General features: G+C 39.6%; 1 protein-coding gene across 2 annotated transcripts in view; it reads left to right on the top strand.

The window, feature by feature from the left end:
- RELN (reelin) overlaps positions 1–21,002 on the top strand; it is a 519,560-nt gene that overhangs the window by 66,447 nt on the left and 432,111 nt on the right. For both annotated transcript variants that reach the window (XM_007467058.1, XM_007467059.1), the window contains exon 2: positions 10,601–10,711. In XM_007467058.1, the coding sequence (XP_007467120.1) occupies positions 10,601–10,711 (111 nt within the window). The remainder of the gene's footprint in view (positions 1–10,600; positions 10,712–21,002) is intronic.

Here is a 21,002-nt window from a genome sequence, read left to right as displayed (position 1 = left end):
GGGAGGAGAGAGAGAGAGAGAGGAGACAGAGAGACAGAGACGGGGAGAGACAGAGGAAGAGAGAGACAGACAGCCCTGGGGCATAAAGGAGAGAGAAAGGCAATGTGGAGGGATGGAGAAACAAAAGATTTACATTCACCAAATGCTGTCATTTAAACTTACTTCCAAAGGGCTTAATTTTAAAATAATAAATTCACAAACACATTTGACTACATCCGTTTTATCTCCTAGGAAGAATTTAAAAGAGGGAAAAACCTCAGTTGCTCTCCTTTTATTACTGGTGGTGCAGGAAGATAAGACTTAGAGACTACATGTGGTTCAGCTGAATCTCTGAATCTGTAACAAATATATCATAATAGTCTTCCACAGAGATGCTGGATCCCTCTTCCAGTTAGCAAAGAGCATTTTTACAGACCCTCGAAAATGTTTTAGTACATCATTAAATTTTGCATATAATGGGTTCCCTGCACCTGTCACAATTCCCAGATCATACTCACTTTTTCCTCTCCTTTCAGATGGAGACAAAGGTGGGAGGGCATTTGCCAGGGCGTGCTCCCCCTGTTTTCAGAGGTGGGCTGATCCAGGGCTCTTTGACCTTTTTATTGTGATCTTTAGCTTAGTCCTCCATCACCCTGCATTTATTTAGTCCTCTGGGGAGGCCATTCTTTCTGCCTCCTTTGTCCCCCAAGGAACAGTACAAAGCCATATAAAATGAAAAAAAGGAGTAATAATAATAATATTTTTTTAAAGGGCTGTGATGATTGGTACAGCAGATGTCAGGTTAAATGCATTCCATAGATCAGCCTGTTGGGCATACTCCCAGGAGACTATACCCACACACCTAGGGCTTGGGAGTACCACCGTAGCAGTGCCTTCCAAGAGAAGGTCAAGCCCCTGACACTGTGTCAGATCTTCCAGGAGATGAATGCAGTGTGTCCAGGATAAAAGGAGCATGGCTTCCATTTCTTAGAGCCACCTTTTACATGCCACGTAAGTCGCACTGGTGGTTTTTAACCCACCCCCACTTTGTTTAAGCTTTCTCATGGGTAAAAGGGTATATTAATAGTAATTATTTCTTAGGGATATTGAAATGATCAAATAAGTTAATTCTTATAAGACTTACAACAGTACCTTGCATATAGTGCTCAAATATTGTTTAGCTGTGATGATGAGGATGATGATGATGAGGATGGAGGTGACTTAAATCTGAGGGTAGGGCTTCCCTGGTGGCGCAGTGGTTGAGAGTCCGCCTGCTGATTCAGGGGACACGGGTTCGTGCCCCAGTCTGGGAAGATCCCACATGCCGTGGAGCGGCTGGGCCCGTGAGCCATGGCCACTGAGCCTGCGCGTCCGGAGCCTGTGCTCCGCAACGGGAGAGGCCACGACAGTGAGAGGCCCGCGTACCGCCAAAAAAAAAAAAAAAAAAAAAAAATCTGAGGGTAAAATGCTCTTAGAGATGCTCTAGGTCAGCCATCTAGTAGAGACTTAGGGAAGCAGGAAAGGGTGAGTGAGGTTCATTTAGCATTGCTTCTCTAGAGACTGACACTAGGTGGGCAGCCATATCCTTCCTCGTCATACCTCTTTTGAGTAGCTGTTAGAGCACATAGGTAAGGTATAGGTGATCTCTCTCTACCCCTCACAAAGGGCTAACTGGAGTCTATTTGTTTGTGGTCTCATTATTTAAGATCTGTGTGTTTAGTTCACTGCTACTGATTCATGCACTCCCTCAGTGAATCCTGACCTCCAGTCATTTCTTTTATGTATTTACTGGGATGTTTTTTCTCAGCTATTGTTGGTTTGGGGATGTTATTGAAATGGCTGGTTTAACATTTGAAAACCACATAAAACCATGTCATAATGGAATTAATATATGTAATGAGAAGTAGTTCGAGGATTGTGTTCTTATAGAGATTTTGGATGTAAATTATAATGTATTTTTAGATGGTCTCTATTTGGTACCAGGGCTAGTGACACTTTAACTAAGGGAGTCAGTAGTTGAACACACCTTGTTGATGAAATTTTGTGGCAAATAAACTCAGTTGATTTCATTTTCAGAGTACTATGTTTGTTCCTCAGGCTCTTTAATCTGTTCTGTATTCAAAGGCAAATGAGTTTCTGTTCATAAGGCAAAATGTGGCAACATTTTTTTTTTTTAATATTGACGGTATTAGTTCTGGTGCTTTTCATTTTCAAAATATATAAAAATAAGAAATGGAAACTCTTTGCAATAGGTGCATCATCACTAATACTTAATTTCAACATTTTTGCAAGTTGCTGTCCTCCTATGTTTGTCATCTTGAAAAAGATGGAAACATCATTTCAATTATTATAAAATATGTTTCTTTTCTGCACATATTAAAGGTCTTTTGTATAAAGTAGTAATGGAATATGCTTGAAGTGATCAAAATTTAATTGCCCATAGAGTATTTGTAAGCCAGAAGCTTTAGAATGAAATGTAAACAGCATTAAATGTCTAAATTTATCTTCTTCCAGACTTTCATCCTACAGTGATTTTCTGGAAGAATGGTATTAGGGTCTTGTTGGGAACAGTTAATAGAAGCTGTAATAGATAATAACTGACTCTGTAATTCATCATTTCAAGACAGAGGTACTCTTTGAGCCACTGATAAGAATTGAATTGTAAGGCTACATCATGTTTTCATTGAGCTGTCACAACCCAGCAATCCATATTCATAGACTCCCAGTGCTAAGCTCATTGCCAATTTAACACAGATGTGGGAGAGATATGTACAACCTCCTCAGCCTTTTGATCCCTTCTTATTTTTTATTTGAGGAAATAGCAGAGTAGCTTCACAGTGAGGATAAGGATGTCTTAGTGACAAAATTATCAGATTAATTTGGTATGTACATAAAATATGTATATATATATTCACACACAGAGTACATATATGCAAAAGAATCACTCGTACGGTTAAATGTAAAATTCAACAAAAATTTTCTTAGATATTTCTGATTTTTGAGCACTACAATAAAAATACTGCATTAATTTTTATTTTTGTTTCCATTCAGGAGAAACCTCTATTTTTACTTTCCTCAATGAATAACACTGGTCCCTTTTTTCAGTAGAAGAGAGAGAGATTTTACACTTTTAGTTACATTGGCTGTACTATATTCTCAGTGATATTTTATTTTTATGTTATTTTATGTTGTAACAAATATTTCTGTATGGCTGAATTTCTAAAAATTATTTATTTAATTTTTAAATTTTTATACAATTTTTAAAGGTTACTTTCCATTTACAGTTATTACAAAATATCGGCTATATTTTCCTGTTGTATAATACATCCTTGAGCCTAACTTATACCCAGTAGTTTGTACCTTCCACCACCACATCCCTATATTGCCCCTCCCCCTCCCCACTGGTAACCACCAGTTTGTTCTGTATATCTGTGAGTCTGCTTCTTTTATGTTATATTTACTAGTTTGTTGTATTTTTTTTAGATTCCACATATAAGTGATATCATACAGTATTTATCTTTCTCTGTCTGACTTATTTCACTTAGCATAATGCCCTCTAAGTCCATCTATGTTGCTGAAAATGGCAAAATTTCATTCTTTTTTATGGCTGAGTAGTATTCCATTGTATATATACCACAGCTTCTTTATCCATTCATCTGTCAGTGGTCACTTAGGTTGTCTCCATGTCTTGGCAATTGTAAATAATGCTGCTAGGAACATTAGGGTGCATGTATCTTTTCAAATAAGTATTTTTGTTTCTTTTGGATATTGTGTGGTTGAATTTAACAAGGTTTGATTGAGCTCTTCCTGTGGGCCAGGCTCTGTGGAAGGTGGAATGTGTGAGAGCTATGGAGTCACTGAGGGGAGAGAGGGAGCTTTCCCTAAGAGGTCAGAAGAAACTCCATGAGAGAGATGGCATTTGAGCCTGCGCCCGAGGAATGGGTAGGATTTTAACAAAAGGAAACAAGGGAAGTCATTCTAGGTGAAGGTACCCTTTAAAGAAAGGCAAGGAGGGCTTCCCTGGTGATGCGGTGGTTAAGAATCCACCTGCCAATGCAGGGGACACGGGATTGAGCCCTGGTCTGGGAAGATCCCAAATGCCACGGAGCAGCTAAGCCCGTGCGCCACAACTACTGAGCCTGCACTTTAGAGCCCGCATGCCACAACTACTGAGCCTGCATGCCACAACTACTGAAACCCACACGCCTAGAGCCCGTACTCCGCAATAAGAGAAGCCACCGCAACGAGAAGCCCATGCACCACAACGAAGAGTAGCCCCTAGTTGCCGCAACTAGAGAAAGCCTGTGTGCAGCAACGGAGACCCAACACAGCCAGAAAGGAAGGAAGGAAGGAAGGGAGGGAGGGAGGAAGGAAGGAGATAGGGAAGTAAAGAACATGTTCTAGTTTAAATGGATCAAAGGGTGTTTTCAGCTGAAATTGGGAAAATTGACTGGAGAGACTGGTTATGGCCACAACCTGAAGGACTTTGAAATCACACTGAATATAAGATTGTAATCTGTGAATGATAGGAAGCTAGAGATGTTTGTTGAACAAGGGAATTATGTGATCTGTTAAGACACATTTGCTTTCTGATCATACGTAATAATATACTTGCTTTATTTCTTCCCTAAAATGTACTGATAGTTTCAAAATACTATTTGCAATCCATAATATATATATTGCAATCCTATGATTCATGTATAGTTTATTTAAAATAGTAGACAACAGATGTCTATCTTTATTTAATCAACTTGAGCCAAATATTATGATAACCATGAAAATTGTAAGTTTTCTTTCTAGTTCATATGCATATTAAAATAATTTTACATTCAGAAATGTGAGCTTCAATTTTATTTCCTGTCAGTAGCCATATTAGTGCTGTGTATAGTAAACTTTTCCTTTAATTTGTCATACATCACTCTTCCACTTTCAAGAAGTTTATTCCAGTTGCCTGGATGGCAGCAGTTGGTGGATGCAAGTGATGAGCTAAAAGTAGAGAAGCTAAAATAGTGCTTGAAGGGTGAGTCCCAGTGGAGTTAGAAGAAGGGAAGTCAAGATACAGCATGTAGGTAGAGTAAGAGTCAGTGCAGGTTGGAGATCCTATGAAGCTTGGTAGAAAGGAATCAGGAAACTCTCAGAAGGTAAGATGAGGGAAGAGGCCCCAAAGGAAAACCGAATTCTGCAGAAGCTAATGATGCAGAATTACACAGGTAAGGACAGCTTCAGAGCACCACACTGAGCAGCCTCGATGTCGGAAACAGTTATTTGTTTCTGTGGAGTTTTGTGTGTGTGCGTGTTTTTTGGAAACCCTGACAGACTAACCAGGGGCTACAGGTAGAGATAAGAGGAAACATTTGATGAAAGGGAGAGAATAGGGCAGAGAGAAGGATGTCCCTCACATTGTTTCAAAGTCAAAGTGCCTCGGTGTAAAATTTTTGTTGTCTTACTCAGATTGCTCATGTCGATATAAACATGTGGGCTGCAGACATTCTGACGTTTCCTACAAACTAGCAGGGAATCAAAACTGTCAGGTATTTCTTAAATACAGAAATTGGACCGATTATCTTCTTGAGTAAAAGGGACCTGGTGCCTAGAAGATATCTCTTTAGTTCCATAAGAGTCTGAGCAACATTTCCTCTTTCTTGAAAACAGAGACCAATTACCAACCAGTTCACGTATGGATTATGCATTATATCTCTTTAGAGGAGGAAAGGGAATGCTTGCTCCACAGTGTCAAGAGTGGAGCATTTTTCCAAAGGCAAATCTCATTTTTTCCCTAAAAAGTAAATTCCCAACTCCAGCAGGCAGAAAAATAGATGATAATCAATTCATTTTTAACAGGGAACTCTTTCTTTAGATGATGTCTATAAACATACAGTATCTGAGAACGTATGTGTACTGAAGTTGGTTTGCCATTTTAACGAATGTCTTTGGCTGGTCTCTGAGTCAGTTTCTGTCTGCATTGATCTGTCTTGCACTCTGGAAAATGTTTTAAATATAGAAATAGCCAACTTTTCTCTGTTCTTTTTTTTTCCCATGTGGCTTCTCCAAGTGGGATTCATCTGACTGACAAAGTCTGGGATTCACAACATACTTTTCCTGTAGAAACAAGTTGAAGATGAGACAACCTGGCTCCACTTTTCTATGAATGAGCTATTCATAATAAATATTTCCATGCATATTTATCAAACACCCAAAAGTGTCAGGAATTGTTTCATGTACTTGAGATATATTACTGAAAGAAACACTCAGGATGCCTGCTTTGATGGAGTTTACATTCTACAGAATGAGACTGTCAATAAACATAATCAACAAAAAATACTTTAAGTAAATATATCAGTATAATATATCAGTGTTAGAAGGTGATAATTATAGAAAAAAAGTGGGGGTGGGGAAGTTAGAACAAAGTATGGGGCATTGGAAATGTGGATATTGCAGAGACCGGGGACTGGGGCTGTTTGTGATTTTAAATACTGTGGTTAAGGCAGGCCTCATTGAGAGGGTGACATCTGAGTTGACTTGAAAGAGGTGAGAGAATTGGCCCTTTACATATCTGCAGAAAGAGAGTCCCAGGCAGAGAGGAAAGAGCTAGTGCAAAGGCTTGGCATATCTGAATAACAGCAAGGAGGCTAGTGTGCCTGGAGTGGGGTGAGTCAGGAGGAAAGCAGAAGGTCATGGGAACAGAGATGGCGTGGAGGCAGATCACATAGGACCTTGTTGGCCACTGTAAAGACTTTGAGAGCATTGGAGAGTTGTAAGCAGGGGAGTGACATGATTGGATGTCTGAAAAGAATTCCTCTGACTCTTACACTGAGATTAGGCTGTAGAGAGAGGATAGAACCAGGAAGACCAGATTGATGTCTAATGCAACAACGGGAGAGATGATGGTAGCTCAGAACAGTGTTGTAAGTGGTCAGATTCTGGATATGATCTGAAGGCAGAGCCGGCAGGATTTACTGATGGACTGCGTTCAGGGTATGGGAGAAGGTGATTCCAAAATTGACTTAGAGGTTTTTGGCCTGAGCAGCAGGAACAACGGTGCTGCCATCAGCAGACTTGGGGAAGGCTGCAGGAGACGCAGGTTTGCAGGGTGGGGTGGGTGTTCAGTTTTGGTCGTGTTGAAGTTGAGATGCCTCGTGGACGTCTAAGCGGGGGTGTTGAGCAGAAGCTTGATATATATCTGGAGTATATTTATAAAGAGGTCTGGACTGGAGATAGAAATTTGAGAGTAGTCAGCTTATGGATGGTATTTAAAGCCAAGAGTCTCTAAGAGTAGTAAGTGTTTTTCTTATGAATTTCTTTTTTTTTTCAAGTCATTTAATGTTTAGAAACTATTTCTCGCATATTTAAGCCCACCTACCCTTGAGGTTACCAAATAATAGGTATTCACATCACTACTAGGAATAGAACCAAGCAGAGAGAAAACCTTGCTCAGTCTGACATAGCAAATTAATAATATTGGGAATGAAGTCTAGTTCTTTTATTCATGGGCTGTTTTCACTAGACCTTGCTGCTTCAGCACCCAAGAATCTAAGTAAAGAAGAGAACTGATCTGAAGCAGGCTCCTCTTACGGTGTGTGGAAGAGTTAAGATAGAATTTGCTTCATCCTCTGGGTCTGGAGAGGCACTGGGCGGTAGGTGAGAGGGGAGGTCTGGAAAGGATTAACAGTCTGGTTGGATATCTAAGGGGCACAGTAGACCTTGGCCATGCTCAGTTTCCAAATGAGTCACAGGCCACCCAGATAGCTTACTAGATGTACATCTCTAAGCTATTGAAACTTCCCTAGATATGTACAAGCCACCAATAAATTGAATTTATCAATTGTCACGGTAGACATGGCAGGGCTTATGTTTTGCTGGGAGGGATATAGCTGTTTGAGGCCAGAGCTGAATAGCTGAGTAGAAGAAAGATTGAGAGCTGCCATGCATGGTTCTTTTCCTTCTCAGCCACTTCTCCGAGAGTGTTTAGCATCTGTTTTAAATTAGCATTGAACAGATGCTTGAAGAGTATCTTTTGGGAAAACAGTTAAACTAATAACAAGCTGGGGATGCTCATTTATCTTGGGCCCATTTGAGATCACAGCTCAGACTTGAGTGGACTGTGGTTGGAAGTGAAGTAGTGGGTGGGAAGGGTACATGGAGAATCCTGGCAGGCAGTAGGACTCAGATGTGGGTAGTCCAATGATTGGACATACCCAGGCATCTGGCGAGGGAGATGCTAGGAGGTCTGTACAGGACCCCAGTTCTCAGGAAGGGAGGAGCAAAGCAGGGCTTCCAGGTCTGAAAAAGGGCAGGGAAAGGTAACTGACTTTTATTGATTCATTACTGTGTGCATGATCGTGTGTTAAGGATCTAGATACATTGATAGATAATATGTATTTGTCTTTATTTCTTACAGTAGACCTGATAGTATTATGATTCCCTTTTGTATATGGGGAGTCTATGACTCATGCTAAGGTCACACCTTGGACAAAGGTAGAAAGAGGTGAGACTCATATTCGGTTTTGCCTCAATCCCAAACACATAAACCCTTACATTTTTCAGAATCTTGGAAATAGGAACCAGAGTAGAAGCATAAAGGAATGCAGAGGAGTCCACAGGGGCTGCATTTGTGCATTAACGTGGGATTGGTGCAATCTTGCTGGAGTAGAGTGGAGTGGATTGAGAGGAAGTAGGTAAAAGCAAGGTCCCGTGGGTCCACAGTAAGACTCTGCAGGTTGGGTCTGATTTGCTGTGAAGGACAATCTGAGACACAGCACTTGAGTTCAGTGGTTAGTATAGGCAACTTAACAGGAAGTAACCTAATTCTATACCTCCTGGATGGGCACAGAAGCAGTTTAAGCGCTTTTTACCTCACTGAACCAAAGAATGAAGGCAGCAAAACAACCAACTGTGGGAATCTGGGGTGAGCAAAACAGGGGGGCGATGACTAGGGTGTTATTCTACAGATGAGGAACTTTAGACTCTGAGAGGTGAAGTGGTTTTGCTGGAGAACAGGGAGCAGTAGATGAGGGCCCAGTACCAGATCTCATCCCTTATCTGGCCTAGGGCTTCACCCACTGTGCCATAGGTGACACCTCCTGGCTGCCTTTGGCCCTCTTCCTCGCTAGTAACCGTGATATTGACTCCTGTAGCTTTCATTTTGCTTTTCAAATACTCCTAATGCATGTGAATAATGTGGGAAAGAGGTTATTAAACAAAAATTTAGCCATGGCCACTTTGCCACTTTGGGATTTGGTGGGGGTGGTAGGTGTAGGGCAGGGAGAAAATGGGAGATAAGCCAGATAAACAGCATCAACAAGATGTTTTAGATGTCATCATATGGTCCTGGACAAAGTTCTTAATTGCTCTGTGTCACAGATTCCTCACTTGTATCCTGAGAATGATAACAGTACCCCCTTTATAGAGATGTTTTGTTAATGAAATGAGATAATACATGTAAACTACTTATCTCAGTGCCCTGCTGAATGGTTTTCATGTGGTTTATATGCCAGCACTCAAAATACTAGCTATTATCTTATTAAAGGATACGGAGATGATTTATTCCAACATCCAATGCCATTTTGGGGGTAGCATGATGTCAGGCTGTTCTGTTGATACATGTGTCTTATTTATGTTTTATAATATGGATGTTTCAAACCATTCCACTCTACTCACTGGATTTCCTGGAGTTTAATTTAAACATTCTCATCACAGTTAATGTAACTCTGGTCATTCTCCTCATTGCCAGCAAGCATTTATGACAGCCTTGTACTGTGTACTACCAAAATAATATTACCTTCTCCTGGCTGCTTCCTACAAATGCCTTCATCTTGATGTAATAAAGGCAATGCAGGAGAAAAAATTATTATGTCAAGGAGGAAATTATGATCAACTTTTAGGGTGGTGAGCAAGTTACAATTTTTTAATAAGCCAAACCTGAGTAGTGTACAGATACACTTAATTTGACCCTTTTTTCCCCAGGAACATCCTGATTTTCTGGTTGTAAAACCATTTGGACTCCTCTTGTAGACTTTGTTCTAAAACTTAAAGCATGTAGTGGTCTTCTTTTCCTGTTCTCAAAGGGAGAAGGGCTGACTGTCTTCATGCAAATTAGTCTGCTTTTGTTGAAAGACTCCAGGGGACTCATCTATGAAACACAGAGTAACAATAAGAAATGCAGTGCAGCTTACTATTCTGCTTTCAGCTGACGTAAGATTGTTTCCCACAGTATTGAATATTTAAAAAAATAAGAGTGTTTCATCACAGTGCCAAAACTCCAGCAATGCCTTTGACTGCCTTCAGGGGTGGTGATGGAGGTGGGGAAACTGACTATTCAGTACTACATTATTTTCCGATGATTTTGCACATAGCTAGGGAAAGTGTAAATGAATGCAGAAAGGTGGGACTGATGTACTAAATTTAGGACCAGCAATTACAGACATTGGAGTTCTGAGCTTTTGTTTTTTTCTTTTTCCTCCTCTGTAATTTCTAATATAAAGGAAATACTAAGTAGGGATAGTATAAAAATAATTTGTTAATAATGAGTAAAGATTGTTTTGACAATGTCTAACACTTCAGAAATGTATCTCATTATTCTGACTGTATTAATTAAGGTTTCTTTTTTTCCCCTGTATTTCAGTGACAATTTCAACAAGCACCTTCTTTGATGGCTTACTGGTGACAGGACTATACACATCTACAAGTGTTCAGGCTTCACAGAGCGTCAGAGGGTCCAGTGCTTTTGGATTTGGTAAGCTATCCTGACATAAGAAACCCATGACTGTCTACATTTTATACAGTTACAGGTTTTATTTTTTGAAATACCTGTTTTAAAAGTATTTGACATTTATTATTTCAGAAAAAATAATCTGAAGTGATTTTTGTGTGTTTGCTTGAAGTTAGGTGAATTGAAATAAATCATGTAAATATGCAACCAACCATGAGCTTGGTGTTACGGTCTTTCTATCCCTCTTTCCGTGTACTACTACTATTACGCTTGGTCCTATGGGGTTTGAGTAGATTCCTGTGTTCTGTCATTTAGGTTGCTGGAATTGGAATTCATTCTGATGCCCATGCATCTATTCAGTAACCTGTTTTTATAAACAGTTCTTAAAATCCTGAATAGATGAAAAGTGTCACATTGTTTGGCAAGTAAGCATCGCACACAGTGGAAGATAGCAATAATTGTTGAAATGATTACATTCTGAGTATTCATAAAATAATGTGATTTAATATTTGAAATACTTATATGGAATCTTTGTCCTTAAACCAGAGACCTGGAGGGTTACTTAAGTGGAGAGGCAGAAGGCTACATGATGGTAACTGATCACAGAGGATTCTCGATTTGGAAATCTATAGTTTACCCATAATTCGATAAACATGCCGAGCTGAAATTAAGTAGACCCTTTACGGCATCAAAAATGCAAATTTAACATATCAATTTATATAAGACATGAAATCGCTGATCCTACTCTAAGATTAGAAAACTGCCCAAGACTTCCTCCACTGATGTGAGAAAGACAAAATTGCATTATCTAAAGCAGCCACGTGTTCAACGTTTTATTTTTTCTGGGATACTTATTAAATAAATAAATTTTACCTACTTTTGATATATGAAAGAACATCTCCTCTGTGTTGAGTCCCAGCAGAGCTCTGCCCAGATGACTCACTGCTTGATGTCAGAGCAATAATATTGAGGCTGCATTGTTACCCTGCTGGCTCAGGATGAGGTTCACAGCCTCAGGGCTTAAAGGAGCCTAGAAGTCATTTAATAATCCTGTTAAAATTATTTGACATTGAGGATTTGCCCCATTTTATAAATAAGCTTTTATAATCTGTTGGTAACTACTTGTAAGGTCTAATCCTTAAGAAAAAAATTTAAGTCTAAAAATTCCACTCTTTTAGCCTCACCCTTTCTGTGCTCTGTAGAAGTGAAAGGTCAGCTTACAATCATATATATAATATGTGTACATAAATATATAACATATTACGTGTTATGTTACAATAGGATTTCCAAGTAGGGTTACCAGATTTAACAAATAAAAATGTATAAGACATTGGTTACATTTAAATTTTAGATAAAAACGTTTTTAGGATAAGTATGCAGTATTTGAGATAAGATGTCCTGGGTTCTACCTTAACCCAATTAAATCAAAACCTCTGGGAGCCCGGCTTGGCATGGGCTCCCAGGTGATTCTAATGTTTACCCAGAGTTCAGAACCACTGTACTGGATCAGTCCAGGGCCCAGCATCTTCAGCATCCCTGGGAACTTGTAAATATAGAGTTCCTGGCCTTGCTCCAGACTCAGAGAATCAGATACTCTGGGGGGCTGAGATGCAGGGATCACTTTTTAATAAGGACTCCAGGTGATTTTGATACACACTAAATTTTAAGAACCACTCATCTACATTAGTTAAATGGGAGAGACATTATTTAAATAACCATGTAAATATGTAATAGTAAATCTTGCTAGGGGCTAGGCAGGAAATGTTCTGAGTGCTGGGAAAGAGCGTGACAGAGAAAGGAGATCTAGTCTGGAGTAAAATGACATGTAGTTTGGAAAGGCTTTCCTGGGGCAGTGGTATTGAGCTGCGATGTGAAGGATGAGCAGGAATTAGTTCCCTAAAGGTCTGTGGAATGTGGAACACAGCATACCTGAAGGAGAGAACGGTAGATGCAAAGGCCTCAGGGTGGGAAGAGGCTGGCTGTGTTCTAGGAATGGAAAGAAAACCTTGGAGTGGCTGACCTGGAACCAAGAGGGCAAGAGGTAAGGCTGGAGAGGACACCAGGGCCAGATCGTTCAAGATCTTAAGCAGAGAGTGCCATTGAGGGTTTCGGGCTGAGGAGATCACTCTGGTGTCAGTGTGGAGAACAAACTGTCGGGTCCAGCAGTGGATGCAGAAAGACTATTCTGTGGTTAAAGGTCTGATGTGACAAGGCACGGAAGGAGTTCAGGTGCAGGCTGGCATCGGCCAAGCCTGGACCGGAAGGAACATATTGGTGGGGGGTAAGAGTGTGGGCCGTGCAGTCAGGCAGACCTGCTTGCAGATCCATACCCCGACCTTTGTTAGTCATGTGCCTCAGCCACGTTGCTTAACTTCTCTAAGCTTAAGTTCCTCATCTATGAAATGCTGATGACAATGGCAAAATACTCAGTAAAACTAGGTGTTCCCAAATTATAAATCTTGATACCTGAAACAGCTGCTACTGAAGTTTGAGCTGAGACCTGAAGTCTCATTCCAGGACTTGCATATACTTCCTTTGGTGGGGGTAAGGAGGAAGCACACACACACAAACAGGTCTCAGGTGGAATTTTTCTGAAGTTTTTAGACCCAGATGATTTGAGAGGACTTGGTTGCATGAAGTAACCATCATTTACCAAGTTGGAGCGTTTAAATGAGAAAAATCATTAAATATCATTTGTAGTATATTATAAACACATTTTGAAAGAACATATCAAAGGCATGTATCATATTGCCTCAGATTTTAGCTAGTAACCAAACAAAAAACTAACAATTGAAAATTGTTAGAAATGATTTAAAGACATTTTCTTTAAGGCTTTTAGGCTTTAAGACATTTTCTGTTGTGACTTTGAAAGCTGTAAAAAGGCAGTTTCGGGGCTTCCCTGGTGGCGCAGTGGTTGAGGGTCTGCATGCCAATGCAGGGGACGCCGGTTCGTACCCCGGTCTGGGAAGATCCCACATGCCGCGGAGCGGCTGGGCCCGTGAGCCATGGCCGCTGAGCCTGCGCGTCCGGAGCCTGTGCTCCTCAACGGGAGAGGCCACAACAGTGAGAGGCCCAAGTACCACAAAAAAAGAAAAAAAAAAAGGCATTTTCACTTGAATTAGAATGTATTTTGATTAGCTTAAATTGGATGTAGTCTTCCCATGACCACCAGCCCTAGGATACAGAGTCTGAAGAGGCTTCTGAATTTGAAGCTCATTGATGGTAGTTTGACCTCCATAATCAAATTCTCAGGTCTCCCACTGGTCACTTGGCATTTTTTTTTTTAACATCTTTATTGGAGTATAATTGCTTTACAATGTTGTGTTAGTTTCTGCTGTATAATAAAGTGAATCAGCTATATGTACACATATATATATCCCCATATCTCCTCCCTATATCTCTTCCCTCTTGCGTCTCCCTCCCACCCTCCCTATCCCACCCCTCTAGGTGGTCACAAGGCACTGAGCTGAGCTGATCTCCCTGTGCAACACAGCTGCTTCCCACTAACTATCTATTTTACATTTGGTAGTGTATATATGTCAATGCTACTCTCTCACTTCGTCCCAGCTTACCTTCCCATTCCCTGTGTCCTCAAGTCCATTCTCTACATCTGTGTTTTTATTCCTGTCCTGCCCCTAGGTTCTTCAGAACCTTTTTTTTTTAGATTCCATATATATTTGTTAGCATACGGTATTTGTTTTTCTCTTTCTAACTTACTTCACTCTGTATGACAGACTCTAGGTCCATCCACCTCACCGCAAATAACTCAATTTTGTTTCTTTTTATGGCTGAGTAATATTCCATTGTATATATGTGCCACATCTTCTTTATCCATTCATCTGTCGATGGACACTTAGGTTGCTTCCATGTCCTGGCTATTGTAAATAGAGCTACAGTGAACATTGTGGTACATGACTCTTTTTTGAATTATGGTGTTCTCAGGGTATATGCCCAGTAATGGGATTGCTGGGTCATATGGTAGTTCTATTTTTAGTTTTTTAAGGAACCTCCATACTGTTCTCCATAGTGGCTGTATCAATTTACATTCCCACCAGCAGTGCAAGAGGGTTCCCTTTTCTGCACACCCTCTGCAGCATTTATTGTTTGTAGATTTTTTGATGATGGCCATTCTGACTGGTGTGAATTGATACCTCATTGTAGTTATGATTTGTATTTCTCTAATGATTAGTGATGTTGAGCATCCTTTCATTTGTTTGTTGGCAATCTGTATATCTTCTTTGGAGAAATGTCTATTTAGATATTCTGCCCAGTTTTGGATTGGGTTGTTTGTTTTTTTGATATTGAGCTGCATGAGCTGCTTGTATGTTTTGGAGATTAATCCTTTGTCAGTTGCTTCGTTTGCAAATATTTTCTCCCATTCTGAGGGTTGTCTTTTCATCTTGTTTATGGTTTCCTTTGCTGTGCAAAAGCTTTTAAATTTCATTAGATCCCATTTATTTATTTTTGTTTTTATTTCCATTTCTCTAGGAGGTGGGTCAGAAAGGATCTTGCTGTGATGCATGTCGTAGAGTATTCTGCCTATGTTTTTCTCTAAGAGTTTTAGAGTGTCTGGCCTTATATTTAGGTCTTTAATCCATTTTGAGTTTATTAAACTCTGAAGAACCTAGGGGCAGGACAGGAATAAAAATGCAGACGAAGAGAATGGACTTGAGGACACAGGGAAGGGGAAGGGTAAGCTGGGATGAAGTGAGAGAGTGGCATGGACATATGTACACTACCAAATGTAAAACAGATAGCTAGTGGGAAGCAGCCACATAGCACAGGGAGATCAGCTCGGTGCTTTGTGTCCATCTAGAGGGGTGGGATAGGGAGGGTGGGAGGGAGACACAAGAGGGAGGAGGTATGGGGCTATATGTTTATGTATCGCTGATTCACTTTGCTATACAGCAGAAACTAACATACCATTGTAAAGCAATTATACTCCAATAAAGATGTTAAAAAATAAAATAAAATAATATACCTGAATATTGGTAAACAGTTAATCTTCGTAAAGAATAGAATAGAAAACAGAAGATTAAATGTCTTTGTAGGTAAATGGTCATTTTTGGAAACAAAAGCACATTAATTTTTGATGTATTTAAGTTTAATATATTCTGTATAATTTAAATAAAATAGAAAAAATTCAATTTGAGCAGGGTACGGGTGAGAAAGTAGAAGAGAAGTCTTACAGAAGACTTGAAGAAAATGTAACAGAATTGCTGCTTTTTGGTAGTTTAGTAGTTATAGGAGGATCAGGCTGAAGTAGTGTGGCATTCTTTGATCTAGAACAAAAGAATTATTGAATACATAATCTGTCATTAGGCTCTGACTTAACTGATGGACTGTTAAGCAAACATGACTTGTTTGGCATTTTCCCAATATGTCGTGGAATTAGTGTGTGATATGTTTAACTAGCTGTGATAAATAAGGCAAAGTAAAACACCCAGTTGAGTCTAAAAAGGTACTTCGGAAAGTTTTTTCTGCTTATAGTTAATTTTAATCGTACTGATTGCACTAAAGTTATAGCCACTCTCTTTTGAATATAAAATGTGTGTGTGACCAGCCAAAATAAGGCCATAATTATCCTTAAGATACTGTGGTATAAATGTAATTCCACTAACATAGCTACAGCCTTTTATGGGAAACCAGAATTCTTTAAATCATACCTCACTGACCAAAAATAGACAAATGCCTAATAGCCAGAAGTACATTAGAACAGTAGCTATGCAAAAGATGACTGTATGCCAGCAGTACATGATTTTAAATACCTCATTTTGCTTGTCAGTATAAGAAAACATGCTGCTCTAGGGAAGTGTGATGTTTAATTACGGGCATCTCTTTGTGTATCCCAGAAAAAAATGCTTCCCCCTTGTCTTTGGCCCTGAATTCCAGCTCAGTCATGTAAATCTTCAAGGCTTATTGTGGTTGCTCAGTGAAATGCTATTTGAATATCCTTTCATACAAAATTGTTCCTTTTCCAGACACTGAAATACATTTTACTCAATATTTAGTATTCTGGCTCTAAAAGCATATTACTCAGTTTTTGGTATTCTGGCTCTCTAAAACCTGAGAATCAGGTTTGCACGTCTGATGGGTAGCAGCCACACTTCAAATTGTTAGACCATGCATAAATTAAACTTTTGTTAGACCTTGCATAAATTGCTTTGCAATTCCTAGATAATTTTACTCAGCTAATACATCAGCCATTTTAGCAGTTTTTCACGTAAACCTTTATAATTGCCTCTGTGTTTCATTTATTTTTTCTGTAATAATTAGCCATTCGAGAGTCAATCATTTGTTAATTTATAAAACTCTTAAAATGGCAAGACTTGATGGAATCTAAGTTTGGGGAGAAAATGTAGTAAACAGATCCAAGGTATGTTCTTGGATTCAGTCAATCCTGTCATGTTTTTAGTAGATTAAGTAACTACCATAAAAATCTAATATTTTCAGCATTATCTTTGAAGCACAGTATTAGAACTTAATGACCTGATTTTTTTCCAGTGTGATATGGCACTCTAACTTTAGATGAATAGGGATAGATTTACAAAGCAAAGTAAATATTTTAAGACTTCAAATTTTAGTAAATCTTATATTGGTCACTAGTTAATAAGAATGTGTACTTTACCAGTAGATTTAGATTGTATGTTAATCTTTCATTTCCAGAATGCAAGTTTTTGTTACTACTTTGTTTTATTGTCACTAAGAATAAAAATATAGGGTCTATTTAAGCTAATTTTTGGATATCCTTCACATTAAAACTAAGTAGAACTTTTTACAACTTTACTAAGTATCACCAGGACCGCTGCATCCCTGGACATTATAGTTCAGTCTTAGGTATCCTGTCTGTATGACTGAGACATACACGTGTTATGAATACATACACATATTTAGGCCATAATATCTATAAAGAAGGGGCAGCCACTAGCAACTTCATTAAATAACATCCTGTATAGTAGTGGTATTTATTTATTAGCTGCAATTAAGTTTAATTACTCAGATGATCTTGTTAAATTTATTTTGTCTGTCTCTTTACAAAGAAATGCTTTGTAACATACTTGAGGAATTTTGAACACATTGAGGGATTGGAAGCATGACCTTTTATTGGGTATAGTAAATGATCTATAATTAACAAGAAGACTATAGTTTAAACAAATTACTGTAGTCAATAGTACAAAGAGCATAGTTGACAAGAGATGAAATTGCCATTAATTTTTCCTCTTTATAGGGTATTAGACTAAGTTTGTTCTTTATTCATTCCATCTGGGTATGCCAGCATTACCTTGATTAAGAAATACTGTTATATAGTTTGCATTTGACATATGACAAAGAATTCAGGGATATTTCCGAGTTCCTAAATCTAAAAAGAATCACTAAAAAGAATCACTTACTAGAGTAATGGGCATGATGAATAAAACTGTTGGATTCATCAACGACAGATTGCTATAGAAAATGTTGAGGGGCATGAGATTTGGGTCAAGTGGAGGAGTTAGTAGAGAAAGGCAGCTCAGTGCAGGGGTCATGACATGACCTCTGGAGTGAGGCAGCTCCAGCTGTATGCCCGGCCCTGCTTCTTACTACCTTGGACCACATACTTTCTTTCCTTGAGCTTCAGTGTCTGCATTTGTAAAATGAGGTTGATAAGAAAGGCCAGTTCACAAAGTTGTTAGGTGGGTTAAGTGAGATTATGTATTCAACTTCCTTGTATATATGCTCAAAATAGGTGTTATTTTTAAACACTCAGAAAGAAGTGAGAATTCTTTCTTTGAAATAGGAAACAGAATGACAAGATGCTTCAAGTGGCAGAAGATATGAAAGTGGGAGGTGACATTAATTTGGAGTGGGAGAAATACACCCAATTTTTTAAAATAATTAATTAATCAGCTGCATTGGGTCTTCGTTGCTGCGCAGGCTTTCTCTAGTTGCAGCGAGTGGGGGCTACTCTTCGTTGCGGTGCACAGGCTTCTCATTGCGGTGGCTTCTCTTGTTGTGGAGCACAGGCTCTAGGCGTGCAGGCTTAGTTGCAGCACGGGGGCTCAGTAGTTGCAGCATGCATGTTCAGTAGTTGTGGCTCGTGGGCTCTAGAGCACAGGCTCAGTAGTTGTGGCACATGGGCTTAGTTGCTCCGCGGCATGTGGGATCTTCCCAGACCAGGGACCAAACCCGTGTCCCCTGCATTGGCAGGTGGATTCTTAACCACTGTGCCACCAGGGAAGTCCTGCACCCAATTTCTTACCCATAGAACTTGGAGTGGAAATGTACCTTGGGTAGAGCCTGGCTCAGCCCCTGCCCCAATGTATAGGTAAGTAGGCAAGGCTTAGGAAGGGGAAGTGGTGACTCTGCAAGAGAGAGAGTGTAGGTGTGAAGACTAAAACCATCTGACCTCATATACAGTCTCAGATACTTTTTAAAAAAATATAATTCACATAATATAAATTTACCATTTGAAGTGTACGTTTCAATGATTTCTAGTATATTCACAAGGTTGTGCAACGAACACCACTATCTAATTCCAGAACATTTCGTCACCTTCAAAGGAAACCCCATCCCTGTTAGCAGCCACTCCCTATTCCTTCCTCCTCTTAGTCTCTGACAACTACTGATCTACTTTCTGTCTCTATGGACTTGCCTGTTTTAGACATTTCAAGTAGACAGAATCATATAATATGTGGCCCTTTGTGTCTGGCTTCTTTTACTTAGCATGATGTTTTCAGGGTTCTTCCATGTTGTAGCATATATCAGTACTTCATTCCTTTTTATGGCTAAATCATATTCCATTGTATGGATATACTACAGTTTTAAGTGATATACTATATTTGGTAGTGTCCAGATTCTTAAAAGGGATTAGGGCTGTGCAAATTGGAAAAGTTCAAGGAGGATGCAAACTGAAGTACCACCAGAATCCTTAAATAACTCATCAGCAGCTCTAACAGCTCTGAAGATGCAAATTGCTTCACCTGTTCTATGGTTCAGACCAGAAAATAGTTAGAAATCAAGATAAATTACTCCTTTGCCCTCCTTTCTCCCACTTAAGGGAGATAGGCCACTGTGGCATGTTTTTATCCTAACCCTTTGGCCTCAGTTTAAACCACGGGATACACAAGCTAAGCTGAGTCATTCAAATTTACTAGTACAGGAATTTGGAATTAAGACTCATCAGTCACAGTTCAACAATTCATGAGCTGGATCAAGGCACATGGAAATATTGGGGAGCTCTGTGCAGCCCTCCTCCACAGTGGCTCAGCGGAAGCTCGTGCAGAGAGAGAAGAAGAGAGAGAAAGAACGCTGCCTGGGGTATCAGAGCTTTGCAGGCTCTTATTTTAGGCTTTCTTCCCACCCGGCTCAGATATTCTTGGGCTCTAAGAAACAATTAAAAATAGTTAACATTTATCAAGCACTTGCTGTGTGCCAGGTGTGTTGCAGGTATTAACTCTTTTGATCCTAACAAAAATCCTACTATAATTATGCTCATCTTGTTGGTAAAGAACCTAAGGTACAGAGAGGGCAGGTAACTTGCCCAGGGTCACACATAGGGAGTTGCAAAGCCATAATCCAAACCCGGGTCTATAGCCTGTCATTAAACTCCATTTACAGACCAAGCCAGCTTGAGTTGGTTTCTATTACAACCAAAAAAACCTTGACTGAAAAAAGGCCCTCTCTGCTTTAGCCCTGCATGTCCCTAACCCCCATTTCTTCCCAGCCTCCTTCTATTCCTTTCCAGTCACCTACTCTCACAATACACACACACACACACACACACACACACACACCTGTGTAGCAATGATAGTAACCCACACACAGTTTCAGAATCCCAGCTGCTTTAGACCTTGTTTATAGTGCTTAGAATTCCTTCTGGCTCTGTCTGCTGGGCAAGCATCCTGCCATCTTTTAGGGCCTCTGTCCTGACTCACCTCCTCTCTGTTCCTCCCTGGTCCCCACCTCAAGGAACTCTCTGCTCCTTCCTCCATGCTACACTCTGTGACCTTTACCAGACATCTCTAACAATCTACTAAATTTACTTGTTTAAAAAACCTTTATACCTCTTTGAGGACAAGAGATGGTCTTGTTATTACCTTCACTCTCATGGCATATAACAAGTGCTCAATAAATATTTATTGAATGAATAAACCAAGAAAAATCTTTGAGGCTTCATCGGGTATTTTACTGTTTACTAGCACTGACATTAGTAAATGCATGTATGTGCACAAGTGGACAGGTATGGATAAGAGAGAGACAATATTATTGTCTTTAAGTTTGAGTGTATTTCTGAATCTGTATATGTATATATAAGTCTATACATCTGGACAGACATTTA

This window comes from Lipotes vexillifer, unplaced genomic scaffold, assembly GCF_000442215.2.
Source record: "Lipotes vexillifer unplaced genomic scaffold, Lipotes_vexillifer_v1.1 scaffold450, whole genome shotgun sequence".
NCBI classification, from domain to species: domain Eukaryota; kingdom Metazoa; phylum Chordata; class Mammalia; order Artiodactyla; family Lipotidae; genus Lipotes; species Lipotes vexillifer.
The sequence above is the reverse complement of the archived record's forward strand: the minus strand, read 5'-3'. Positions and strand labels throughout refer to the sequence as shown.